This window comes from Saccopteryx bilineata, chromosome 2 (genome assembly GCF_036850765.1).
Source record: "Saccopteryx bilineata isolate mSacBil1 chromosome 2, mSacBil1_pri_phased_curated, whole genome shotgun sequence".
NCBI lineage: Eukaryota > Metazoa > Chordata > Mammalia > Chiroptera > Emballonuridae > Saccopteryx > Saccopteryx bilineata.
In genome coordinates this window covers 15062291-15076255 of record NC_089491.1, presented here as the reverse complement: position 1 = coordinate 15076255, position 13965 = coordinate 15062291, and the positions used below count along the sequence as shown (strand labels likewise).

The 13965-nt window shown below is 50.8% G+C and overlaps 1 protein-coding gene across 5 annotated transcripts in view; it reads right to left on the bottom strand.

Moving 5' to 3' along the window:
• The window catches only part of CDK5RAP2 (CDK5 regulatory subunit associated protein 2), a 181706-nt gene that overhangs the window by 50134 nt on the left and 117607 nt on the right, over window positions 1-13965 (bottom strand). For all 5 annotated transcript variants that reach the window (XM_066256376.1, XM_066256378.1, XM_066256380.1 and 2 more), the window contains 2 exons: window positions 9945-10176; window positions 222-813 (listed from right to left, as the gene is read on the bottom strand). In XM_066256376.1, coding sequence (XP_066112473.1) covers window positions 222-813; window positions 9945-10176 — 824 coding nt within the window. The remainder of the gene's footprint in view (window positions 1-221; window positions 814-9944; window positions 10177-13965) is intronic.

Genomic DNA, 13965 nt, shown 5'->3' with positions numbered 1-13965 from the left:
ATCTGCCCTGAGACTGCAGAGGACACGAGGCTGGTGTGTGTGCAGGCCGACGGGCCGTGGCCTCGTCTGTCAGGTGTGTCAGTCCTCCACCGGGACCGGCTGCCTGCACCCCCGGCCACGCCTCCCGCAGTGCACACCCCACTGCCCGGCCCTTTAGCTTACGGGCTCCGACCCAGGGGCCAACTGCGGCCCCGAACAGGGGGAGAGGACAGCGAAGGTACCTAGAGGGCGAGAGGTCTCTGAACAACTTCTGCAGGTTATGGACTTCACTGACAAGTTCCGTGCTCAGATTCTGCTCCTTCTGCAGCTCGTGCTGCTGGCCTACCAGCCGCTGCTCCGGGCCGTCCGGCGTCCCACGGGCGAGTGTCCCGCCAGCCAGCACCCCTGGGGCCGGTGGGTGGAAGAGCTTCATGTGCTTCACATAACGGACTTGGTGCAAACTTGAAAAGGTCATCTCGTCTTCAGCAGCACTACCCCTGGGCTGGCTGGAGCCACCCTGGGCCCCTTCTGTCCCACACAGAACTGTGATAATGGCCTCACTGCACTGCACGTGCTTCTGAAGCTGAAACACGAAATTCCGGTAGCCCTCGAGCTCGGTTTCCAAGTCACGGATTTTCTGTTTTAAGTTTTCTGGATCATTTGAGGTGTCGATGTCCTTAGACTGATCGATTCCAACCATGCTGGCTTTAGTGGAAAGCTGACTGTTAGAACTCAGGTAAGAAGCTTCTGAAGATGGGCCCCAAAACTCTTCAGAAGCAGTCTCTCTGCATGTTGGTGACATGGCACAGTCCCGCGGCTGGTCGATTTCAGAGTCTGAAAATCAAACCCAGTTATGTCAGCATGTCCTGAAATCAGTCCCCTCTGTCCTTCCTCACGGCCACTGCCAAGCAGACCACTGCAAAGCCACCTGACAGGCCTCCCTGAATGCATCCTCCCTCTTCCTCAGAGTGACAGCTCTAAAAGGGGAGTTTAACCATGGTAACCATCTCCTGCCGCCACTCACCAATAACCCCACTGTCTTGAGGACCAAACCCACACCCCCTCTCAGGCATCTGAGAGCCTCCATGATCTAGCTCCAAGTGGTCTTTTCTGGAACATTCCTGGGCAGCAACTATGGCGACTCCCTGCTTACCATTTACCAGGATCCCTACCCACTCCAGGCTGGGCCATGCCTCCGTGCCCCGGCATGTGCCTTTTCCTCTGCCTGGAACACACTCCACCCCTACTCTGCTGCTGCTGCTCCTGCTCCTCCTCCTACACCCAGACCTGATTTCCTTCCTCTCCAAGTCCATCTCCAAGCTTTGAAAACAGTCCCTCCCACCTGGCGTCCACAGCACCTGATATATATTACCTGGTACAAATGTAATACCTGCTGGGTGCTAATGGGGGAACTAGAATCAGCTTTTTAATATTTATTTACATAGTAATTAGTTGTCCGGACCCTCTCCCTCACTCGCCCTTCACCTTCCCAGTCTCAGTGCCCAGTGCAATGCCTGGCTGGGCCGGAAGCCAGGAAAGGTCTGGTAAATACCAGGGGCTGAGGGAAGAAAGGTTAAAGAGTGGTAATTCTAAAATCCACAACAAAAGAGTCTTCTCATTTCCATGTCTGCCAATTTCCAGGAGACGCCACGATGTCCCCTGTGGTGAGTAGTTTTGGTGACTCACAATCCTGCTAAGAAACATTTCCTTACAGCCACTTTAAGTCCCCAGGGATGCGGCCACACCTGTCTGAGAGGCGGAGGGGCGCCGTGGAAACACACAGCTTTGAAGCCAAAGAGAAGGGGGGTCACCCCCACTTGCTACATTAGAGCCTCAGTTTCCCCAGGCATGCCTAATACATACACTTGTTGTGAGGCTTCCAGCTCAGGCCTGAGTCCAGAGCTTCTGTCCTTAATCACTTACCACACTGCCTGTGTCCAGGGAGAGCCCAGCTCAATATAATGAGTTATTTGAATATTTAAGAGGCAGCAAACTTTGGTACAAAAACCCATCTGTGAAACCTAACAGACTCAGTTTCAAACTCGGCCTCTGCCATCGACCTGCATGCCACTTAGTTACATGACCTTCAGCAAGTTACATAACCTCTTCGAGGCTCATTCACAAAATAGGAAGAATACCAGTCACTATGAAGGTCTGTGTTTGTTCTGTTTTTAGGATCAAATAGGACAATATCTGCAAAAGGCCTAACAGTGTCTGGCACACAAGAGTGAAGGAACCAACCAATATTAACACCTTTTGCTTCCCTAAAACTGTTCAAAGATGGCTGAGGACGCCTGCCCCAGGAGGCACTCGAGCAAAGGCTGTGGACTTGGAAAATGCTGCAAGAACAACAACGTGAGCGGGACGTGACGACCTAGGCTAGTGGTCCCCAACCTTTTTTGGGCCATGGACCAGCTTAACGTCAGAAAATATTTTCACGGGCGGATAAATGTATCACGTGACGGAGACAAGCGTCACGAGTGAGTCTTAGATGGATGTAACAGAGGGAATCTGGTTATTTTTTAAAAATAAAACATCGTTCAGACTTAAATATAAATAAAACGGAAATAATGTAAGTTGTTTATTCTTTCTCTGCGGACTGGTACCAGTTTGCGGCCCAGGGGTTGGGGACCACTGACCTAGACAACGTCTCAGAAAGAAAAGCACACAAACCCTCATCAGACTGCACACTCCCATCTCTGGGTTCTGCACCTGCTCCCATGACTTGAAGCTCATGTCTCTCTGCCCACGATGAAAATACCGTAAGATAAACCTTTTTATTTTAGAAAGTGGCTGCTCCATGACTTTAAAGGAAACATTCTTAACATAGCATTCTCACTGTACAAAATCTGCTGTAAACACTAGTCTTTGGGGTCCTCCAGGGTGGAGACTGTGTCCTTCAGCTCTGCCTCCAGTGCCGGCACGGGGCCCGGGGCAGAGAAGGTCCTGTCAGTACTGCTGGCTGGAGGAGTGAGAGAGAGACAGAGAGAGGGGGAGAGATCGCAACAAGGCTTCTCTGCAGTGAACCACCCTCCGAGACAGGGAAAGCTCTGCTATAACAACCGCATGAGAACGTAATTTCAGGGCAAGAAGGAATGTTCACTCGTGAGAATGAAGATCACTTCTGATGAGTATTGTTCAGTAATCATGAGGCAGAGACAAACGGAAGACACAAACAAATGTCCTTTTGTTTCTTCCGTTTTTCATTTAAAAGTCACTGCATGGAGGGTGTGAGAGAGGATTATAAGCTATAGTACACGGTGTGAACCTGCATGTTTAGCAAGACCTCAGGGCATATAACCGTGTGCCAGATCCGGGCCTAGGCACCAAGCACCTCACCTGTGCTATCCATTTAATCCTCATGACCACCCTGTGGGGCATCACTAGTACACCTATTTTACAGAAAAGGAAATTGAGGCTTAGAGAGATGAGAACCGGCCCAAGCTTCAGGGAGAATAAGCAGCAGAGCCCCCACCAAGCTGGCAGCACACCTCCAAGACTGAATGCTGCGTCCGGCCTCATCCAGGGTCTGTCCCCAGGCCAGGGGTGCTAGAGCAGGGAGCGACGCTCCTCAGCCCTCGATGCGAAGGCCAATCAGGCCCTTCATTCAGTTCCCAAGTATCTATCCAGCTACTGAAGAGGGACCAGCAGTGCGGGCATCACACACAGCACTCCGCCCTGCGCAGGGCAGTCACGGAGCAAGTCAACTCAAGACCGAAATACGGGAGAGGGGAGGGGAATGAGAATGTTTAAACAATTGGGGGATTCAGAAAGGCCTCGCCTAAAGAGAGGCATAAAGAGCCTGACCAGTGGTAGCACAGTGGATAGAACATCGACCTGGGACACTGAGGTCCCAGGTCACCAGCTTCAGCGTGGGCTCATCTGGCTTGAGTGCAAGGTCAGCAGCTTGAGTGCAGGGTCACCAACTTGAGTGTGGGCTCACCTCGCTTAAGCACGGGGTCGCTGGCTTGAGAATGGGATCATCAACAAAGGTTGTTGGCTTGAGCAAGGGGTCACTGGCTTGGCTGAAGACCCCTGGTCAAGGCATGTATAAGAAAGCAGTCAATGAACAACTAAAGTGATGCAACTACAAGTTGATGCTTCTCATCTCTTTCTCTTCCACCTGTTTCTCTCTCTTTCTCTGTCAAAATAAATAAGGCCTAAAGAATGAGGTGCTAAGCAAATTCAGGTAGAGGTACCAGCATGTGTAATTCTAGAAGTACATTAAGAAAAAGGAAAGGTCACTAATGATGAGTATTTGAGAGGGAAACTGCCAACCAGTCAAGAAGCCTTCAGTAACCAACCAAGAACACGGAAAGATGTCCCCAAGTCCATTTACTTGCATTAGAGGGACTACTGCAATTCTAGAACTTTCTAAAATTCAGCTAAGGGGGACTTTATAACCTGGTGCAGTGGCTTTCTCCATTAGGCCCGAACATGCAGAAGCCTGTGACCATGTTCTCACTGCACTGAACAGGGGCCCTGGGGAAGCATACTCTCTCAGGGACTGGCCCTCTCACGGCCACCCCAGGACAAATTTAGATCTCCTGAAGGCAACTGTTTCTTACAGAGTGAATTAGCTACAGAATAATAGCAATTTTTTTTTAATAAAGGGGGGGGGTGTCAAAGGTAGAAAGAAAAAACTGTAAGCATGTGTTCATACCGATTGAATGGGAACACATGTACCTGTTCACAGTACCGCATAATGTTACAATGTCCCTGGGGCCTCACTCACATCTCTCTTCCTTTCCCACTGACTTGCCCACCAAACCCCACGGAACAAGTGTCAGCTTAGACGCACCTGACCCTTTCTCCCCAGGGGCCGGAGGCCAGCTGCGCAGTCCTGACAGCAGCCAGCAGCACAGAGAAACCTGAGTGAGGGAGGCGCTGACTAGGGACCCCTGAGAGCAGGTATGCACCCTTGTGGGCAGAGCCACCAGAACCCAGCCGCTGCCTGGTGGGAAAGTATCTGACAAATGGACCAGTAAGCTCGGACAGACATCCCACTGTACCTTGACTCATTGACCTCCTTACCAGCTGGCTGACCCCAGATCAATTCTTTTTAAAAACCTCAACTTCCACATGTGCTAAATGGGAATAATGACAATGGCCTAAGATGGCTGTCGCAGAGTTTAGCAAAGATTTTTATATAAAACCCTCCAATGGTGCCCGGCATACGGTAGCTGTTCAATGCATAGAGGGGCTGAATTCTGACTGGCCTCGTAGCTGGTCTGCTGATCACTGTCCCTGTCCTTGTTTCTCCAGACACAGGGCATGGCTTTAACCCCTTCCGCCTTCCCTGGGCTAGCTTGGTAGGCTGCTCCCACAAGGGGCTGGGCTACAGGCACTCACAAAGAGAACAAAACGAAATAAAAACACAGACTTGAAACTTAGCCAAGCAACTGAGAACACAAGGATACAACAGGGAAATAAAAACGCTGGGGAGGCAAAATGCAATTTATAAGATAAAATTAATCTATCGAGCTGCCATAACAGGACATAAAACGCATAAATATACTGCTGCTTGTCTGGAATGGTTTAAGCCCAGGCTCTCAAAAAACTCTGAGTGAGAAGATGAATTCTATAGACTCAGGCCCACCTTTCCCGAGACAGAGGCCCCAGGGTCTCTGGACAACTTCGGAAAGAAGTAGCACCTTGCCAAAGCACCCTTGGGTCTGAGCAAGAAACGAAAACATCGTCAAGTGCAAATGGCAAGCCCTGGGCAAAGTGCCAGGGCCTCCATTTGGCTGAGTCACCTTTGCCATAAAGCCGCTCCTCTCTCAGGTGCCCCTCCTCCCACCCTGCACTGATTTGCTAATAATCTGCTCCCACCAAGAGACAGGGAGGTCTCTCATTGCTCTCCCTCTCCCACGCCCAGTGTGTGAGGCCAGGGACACAGCCAAGTGCTCACGGGACATTCACTGGACGAGTGAACAGACACCTACATGGGTAGGTGGCTGGATTAAGAGAAAGGAGGGTGCCAGTCCTGCGTGTGGAAGTCCCAGGTTCGATTCCCAGCCAGGGCACACAGGAGAAGCGCCCATCTGCTTCTCCATCCTTACCCTTCTCCTTTCTCTCTGTCTCTCTCTTCCCCTCCCGCAGCCAAGGCTCCATTGGAGCAAAGTTGGCCCGGGCACTGAGGATGGCTCCACGGCCTCCGCCTCAGGTGCTAGAATGGCTCCGGTTGCAGCAGAGCAATGCTCCAGATGGGCAGAGCATTGCCCCCTGGTGGGCATGCCAGATGGATCCCAGTTGGGCACATGCAGGCATCTGTCTGTCTGCCGCCCCCCCACTTCTCACTTTGGAAAAATACAAAAAATAAAAAAAAGAAGACAGATAAAGGAGGGAGGGAGGGAAAAGCAATCCTGCCAAAGGCCAGCTGATCCTGACACCACAACTAAGGCAAACCCGATGGAGGACCTGAAATTAAACGGGAAATACCTCTGGCTATATTTCATCCTAAAATCCACATGCAAAGTACCATAGCTTTGTGAAACGGTAAAGGGCACAGGCTTTGAGATCGGGCAGGCTGGTTCACTCCTAGCTCGGGAGAGCAGGAACTGTGACTGCAGCCTAGTCACCTTACCGCTAAAGCTGTGCCTCAGCAATAAACCAGGAATAATGACCGTACCGGCCTCAAAAGGACTGTTAAGAGGCTTCAACTAGATCATGTATTTAAATTGGACAGTGGGGACCTTGGCTGGGTGGCTCAGCAGACAAATCATCGTGCTGAGGTCACGGATTTGATCCTCACTCAGGGCACGTATGAGACGCAATCAATGAGTGCACAACTAAATGGAACAACTAAGTGGAATGAGCTGATGCTTCTCTAACTCTCTCTCAAATCAATGGAAAAATTTTTTTAAATGGACAGTGGAGCTGAATAAACAATAGATGCTATTTTTTTTCTGGCCCAGGAAGTTGTAGGTTCGCAGTCATCTCCCTTCCCTGAACCACTATGAAAGTCCCCTAAGTGATGCCATCTTCTCACCCCAGGATACACACCCTTCACTCGCAAAACCCCAAGTCAGTCTCCTCCCTGCACATCCTTCTCACCCCTCATTCTAAGGGCACCCGAGCTGTCCCCGACATGCTTCTCCACGGCCTCCTCGGTAGGGCCTGTTTCCTCCCCACAACCCGTTACCGTGGCCCTGGAGGTGTGGAAGTGCCTTTGCTCTTCACTGGCCCTTCCAGACCATTCTCTCTTCCCTAAACACTCTGGCTTTGAGGCTCATGCTGTCAGGCTCTGCCACCACCCACCCCACCTTCCTGCAGCCAGCACGGTCACCTGATTCAGTGACAACGCCCTGCTTCTCTTGTCCCTCAGAGCGGTGTGTCCTCACTGTCCCCAGCTGCTTCCCCCACTCTCTCTGGAACCCATGCTAGTCAGGCCCCACCCACGCCACTGAACCAGCGCCCTTCCACGTCACAAAGGACTCTCCCACGGCTACACCCCAGGCCAGTCCTCAGTCCTCGTCTCACTGTCAGCTTCCACTTGGCCAACCTGTCCCTCGCACAGCTCCTGCCCGTCATCCTCTCGTGGCTCCCCGCTGCCCCACCGGCCGTTCCTTCACTCTACTGAGGAGAGAGCCCAGTCTGTCCCTGGACCTACTCCCTATGTCTGCAAGTCTTATGGCTTCGAGCACCAGGGACATGTTGATACTGCCTAAGTGTATATAGCTCTGGCCCAGACCTCCCCCCTTGACTCCTGACACAGCCATCTCCAGAGGCCTCCCTGCCGTCTCCCCAGGACAGTCATCAGGCATCACACGTAAGTCCCCCCTTGACTCCCGACACATCCACCTCCAGAGGCCTCCCTGCCGTCTCCCCCAGGACAGTCATCAGGCATCACACAGAAGTCCAGAACCAGACACCTAGTGCCTGCCTCTCCTGCAGGCTGTCCCATCCCACTGTGTGGTAACTCCGTCCTTCCGATGGTTCACATGAAAGTGGTCCTTTCAGAGAGGATGCCCTATTTTGCTTAAAAGCCAAATAATAAGCACTTTACACTTTGGGAGCCACAGGGTCTCTCCCAACTCTGCATCATAGTGCAAAAGCAGTCAATATGCAAACGTGTTCCAATACAACTTGACAAATACAGGCAGCGCGTGGCCCACAGGCCAGTTTTCCGATCCCCACGTTACAGCTCAAGTCAGATCACATGACTCCGCCGCTCCACGCGCTGTGACAGTCTCACCTGGGGTAGAAATCAGAGCTCTGGAAGGGCGGGCAGGGCCTCCCCAACCTGCTGCCTCCCTGACCGCTTCCCATCTCCCGCTTTCCCAGGCCTCCCCGACCTGCCGCCTCCCTGACCGCTGTCCATCTCCCGCTTTCCCAGGCCTCCCCGACCTGCCGCCTCCCTGACCGCTGTCCATCTCCCGCTTTCCCAGGCCTCCCCGACCTGCCGCCTCCCTGACCGCTGTCCATCTCCCGCTTTCCCAGGCCTCCCCGACCTGCCGCCTCCCTGACCGCTTCCCGTCTCCCGCTTTCCCAGGCCTCCCCAACCTGCCGCCTCCCTGACCGCTTCCCATCTCCCGCTTTCCCAGGCCTCCCCAACCTGCCGCCTCCCTGACCGCTTCCCGTCTCCCGCTTTCCCAGGCCTCCCCAACCTGCCGCCTCCCTGACCGCTTCCCGTCTCCCGCTTTCCCAGGCCTCCCCGACCTGCCGCCTCCCTGACCGCTGTCCATCTCCCGCTTTCCCAGGCCTCCCCGACCTGCCGCCTCCCTGACCGCTTCCCGTCTCCCGCTTTCCCAGGCCACCCCAGCCACAGAACTGCCCTTCCTCCTCCTCATCCAACCTCTCAAGCTCAAAGCAACATCAGGGACTTCGCCCTTGCTCCTTCTACCAGGGAGGAACATCCAGGATAACTAGCCCACTCATTTCCTCCTGGTTTCCACTTAAATGGGGCCTCGTCGGGGATGCGCTCTGGAACATTCCACATACATTAGCAAACCCTACCCCACTACACGTGATCCGCACCCTTAACCCAGCTTTATTTTCTCCACCATACTTCTCAGCACTTCTCAGTTCACGTATTATTTATCTGCTTCTGGGCTGGTGGTCTTTCTCTCCCCAGATGCATGTAAGCCAGACCCAGGCTTCATCTGCTTTGTTCACTCCTGTCTTCCCGGTGACTCAGCAGTGCCTGGCTCACAGGAGGATTTAGTGAGTACTTTTTGAATGGATAAATAAAAGATGGTTGTTATTGCTAATATTACTGTGTGTTGCTCTCATCTGCTCAGAGCAGAAGTTCAAAATCAGGAGTCAACAGAAGCACGTCTGTGGACTCCTGAATCCTCTGCAATGATAGCCTTTGTTGTGAGAGGCCCTCAGCTCTCTCAAGATTCACAAAGGGGCAGCAGTCCCAAATCTCCAAGAACCCCTGTTCCAGACCCGGGGCCCGCCGGAGGCGCTCCCTCCAAGTCTATGCAGTTCACCCTTGACACATCGACTCAAAGGACGTGTTGGGAGCCCCCAGGAGAGCACAGACGGCAGGCGCAAAGTGGGTAGGCAGGCAGGTCACTTCTAGAGCAAGACATAAGGTCAGAGGGTTTGGAATTAGCCCTGGATGTTCCAAAGAACCCAGCAAAGAGGACTTGACTTACATACGGGAGGCCACATGCCTGAGGCTTCCACAGACGGAGCCAGAAAACAGGCCCAAGCTCCAGTCATCACAACTGGGGCACCCCAGAGGACCCCAAGTGAAAGGAGCACTGTGACCTTATAAGACCTGTGAGCACAAGGTCCCTGGATCCAGATTCCAGAACAGAAGGAAAACAATAGATTCATTTTCCTTATTCTGTTCCCTCGATTGTGTTATTTGTCAAGAGTCAAGATTAATCACTGCAATTCATGATATTTATACTCAAACTTATTGCAATTCTAAACAACAAGGCTGACATTTCAAGCAGTTCTATCAGGTCGTTCATCTAGCTCACGGAGAATACATTTTTCTAGGTGCTTACCTTTCAGTAGCGTTTTGTCTGGCGCTGGGCTCCCCTCCATCATTGCTTCAGCCAGAATTAACTTTTGGTGAAGTTGCTTATTGTGAATTTTAAACTCCTTCAACTCTGCCTGCAGCTTCAAGATCTGGCCCTGCAGCTGGGCCACCACTTCCTGTGTGGCAGGGAACTGACAGATACTTTCCAATGACCAGGATGGTTTTATTAGGATGGTCAAGTGGGACTTCTCAGCATCCTGAAAACACACACATAGAGGACACTGAATACACTTCCTTTGGTCGCACAGTCAACAGTCTCATGCCAGGCGTATAAAACAGAATTCAAACCTCTGTCCAGACTTCTGGTTCCTGGGCTGGCACCACCTTCGCCTCCCAGTCTACAGAGCTTGTATCTCGGCAAGTCCCTCCTCTGATTGGCAAGAGCCCAGCTTTTCCTCCTCGACACCCTCTTGGCCTTGGCCTACAACCCGCTGGATATTCCAGATGTTCAATATGTGGCAGGCCCTTTTCCAACACCATTTTCTAGGAAACATCTTCTTCCTCCTTCTCTATTTCCTCTTTTCCCACCCATTCCTCAATCTAAGCCACTCTGCCTCCCACCCCTGCTAGTCCACCAGAACCACCTCTTACTAAAGATTTCAGTGCCTACTGAGCCGCTAATCCAATCAATATTTCCCAGGCTCCGAGCTCCAGACCCGCCTTTCCTAGACATCTTCATTTCTTCATTTGCAGAGGCTCATGGGCACTCCAAAGTCAACTGAAAACCCAGCTTTTCTATACCATCACCCATGTCCCCAGAGCTACGCCACTTCAACAGCCTCTGTCTTGGTGAGTCACACCACCATCTACTTGGGGCACAGCCCCAAACCTGGAAGTCCTTTCACTCTTCTTTATGACTTGCCACACACTTTCACCACTCACCAGTTCCATTCATTCCAACTCCCAAGCTGTCTCTGAATTTTTTCGCCTCTTCTCCTCCACGGCTACCACCCAACTCCAAGACGCGCTCACTCCTCCTGCGCGGTCCCCCCAACACTCATTCTTGCCCTTTCTAATCCACTCTCCACACCACAACAGAAAAGGCAGGCCTACCATTCCTCTCCTCTGCTCTAACGCTTCTAACTGCTTCCCAGTTCTCTGGTGACAAGGGTCAAAGTCCTGCCCACAGCCCATGCTGTGCGTGACCTCCAGCCTGAGCCACTGCCTCCCTCCTACCGCCCCCTAGCGCCAAACACTCACCTTCTATCAGTTCTGCACTGGCAGGTGCTGCCTCCTCTTTCCTGCCCATCCCCTCCTCCCCCACTGATCCTAATATATTCATTAGGACTCAGCTCAAGTGTGGCTTGATTTCCAAGACCAGGTCAGATCTCCCCATATACACTCAGTGCCCCCTACAACTCTCCAGGGAGAATTAGTACTATTATGATTAAGTGCCTATACAATTCTTGTTCTTAGTCTATCTTCTGCTCTGGCCTACAGACACTCTGCATCTCTTGGTCACAATCTATCCACAGCCCCCAGCACAAGAACTAGTACATAGCAGGTACTCGATGACGACCAGTAAAACAAACATGCAAACAATAACTAAAGAGGCCTAACAGGGGTACCTTTCAAGTGGAGGGATTTTAAACATATTCAAATATGGAGGAGAGGGACTGAATCTAGAATAAAGAACTACTAAAATTCAACAATAAAAACTCAACTCAATTAAAAGATGGGCAAAGATCTGATAGACATTTCTCAAAAGGAGATACACACATACACGGTCATAAGCACAGGAAGAGAGATGCTCAATGTCATTAGTCATCAGGGAAGTATAAATCAAACTGCAATGAAATAGCGCCACGTCCTACTCAGCAGGACAGCTACAATAAAGAAGATAATAAAACAAGTGTTCGCGAGGATGTGGAGGAACTGGAACCCTCCTGCACTGCGGGTGAAAATATAAACCAGGAGCAGCAGCTTTAGCAAACCGTCTGGGAGTTGCTCCTCAAGAGGTTAAACACAGAGTGACTACGACCCAGCAACTCCACCCCTGCGCGTACACCCAGGGGACCTGAGAACATGCGCACTCACCCAAACTTGCACGGGGACGTTCACAGCGACGCTATTCGTAATAGCCAAAAAGGAGAAACAGTCCAATGTCTATCTACTAACGAATGGAGGAATTAAATGTCCCATAACCATTCAATGGACTACTGTTTGGCAATAAAAGTAAATGAAGTAGTGATATGGATTACAGCAGGAATGAACCTTGAAAACATTACACTGAGTGGAAGAAGCCAGTCACCAAAGATCATATATTATATGATTCCATTCTATGAACTATCCAGACCAGGCAAATATATCATATAAAGACAGAAAGGAGATCAGTGGTTGCCTATGAGGGGTGGGCAGGTGGGGAGGCACGTGAAGTGAATGCTGGTGAGGTTAGGGTTTCTTCTGAGACAATGAACATGTGCTAAAACTGATTATGGTAGGGCTTGCTCAACTCTGTCATGTATTTAAAAACCCACTGCATTGTATACTTTTCAATGAATGAATCGTATGATATGTGAGTTCTATCTAAAGAAAGCTTTTTTTTAAGTGGTGGAGAAGGAACCTGAGAGGAAAGCAGGAAATACTTGGGACCCTGGAAATGAGAAAATTAGTAAGGACTCTCAAGAAGGGAAGAAGAGGAAAAACCCCTCTTTGCACATTCTAGGATATAAAATGCTTTTGAGCACGTTCTCCCAGAATCCTCACGTAAACTCTGCACTGCCAGAGCTCACAGGATAATGGAAGTTATCGTGCCTACTTTCCAGACAAAGAACTGGAATGGCAAACAACCAGTCAACGTCATACAGCGGGGTGAGACAGCTGGACCTCAAACCAGCTCTTCAGAGTCTACCGCTCAGCTAAGGAAAGTGAGGCACTTTCTGCCCTGAAATTCCAGGGGAGAGGAGAGGACAGGTTCAAGGACGAGAGCACTGTGGTAGTGAAGGGGACCAACTGGGAGGAGGTGGGTGCCTCGTCACAGAGGACTGGAAAATAACAGTCATTTGCTTGGTCCTCTGTCTCCACCAATCTTTATTCTTGGATCCAAATCTGTGTGTCAGATGGCAGCAGCAAAGATATCTGCAAGTGCACAAATGCCAAAGCCAATTTCAGGCTGGAAGACTGCCGCCAGTCCACCCAACGCCGGTTCTAAAATAACGCTGCAGAAAACACCACCTTATGGACGCTGAACAGACTCCCCCCTACCACCTTATTAAAGAGGCCGTAATGGGACCCCTCACTTGGCAATGGAAGGGGAACAGGAAAGCACACACACTGAGCTCTGCCACACACAAACCACTTGCCACACATGACCTCAGGCAGCCATCATGTCAGCCTCGGTCATGATGATCATACTGATCCCGTTCGAGTCACTGGGAAAGGTCGAGCGATGTACCCAGGGACTCAAAGAAGCTAAATGGCCAGGTCCGATTCACAGGTATAGCTATAAAGTCCATCCTCTTGCTTCTAAAACTAAACTGGATGGATATCCGTCTCCTTATTTCACTGTTGGGCTGAGTTGTTCTTTTTAACAGGATACCAGAGCTCTGGTTTAAGCTTTAGGATTACTGACTCATTGACCAACCAAAGATCACAAAGAAAATCATTACATTTTCTTCTACTTTGCATAGAATGAAGGCCACGGTGGTGATAAGAGGGCTCCTCACTTCCTAAAAAAGATAAGTTTACAACTGCCCTGTCTACGTCTAATACAGGGCCTCAGTTTATATTCCTTCTCCCACCAGCTGAGTCACCCTGGACAATTTTCCGAGCCTTTCACAGCCTATAGTTTTCCCCACGTGAAATGCAGGTAATGCCTACCTAACCCGTGCACTTGCTGAGAAGATTAATGTGATGACGTAGGGACAGGTGCCTAGCACAAACCCAGCATACAGAGCAGGTGCTAAAAAACAAGCAGTTACTTTTTGAAGATTCAAACAAAAAAGATCATTCCAAATTTTAAAATAATTTCAATATATTTGGGGAAA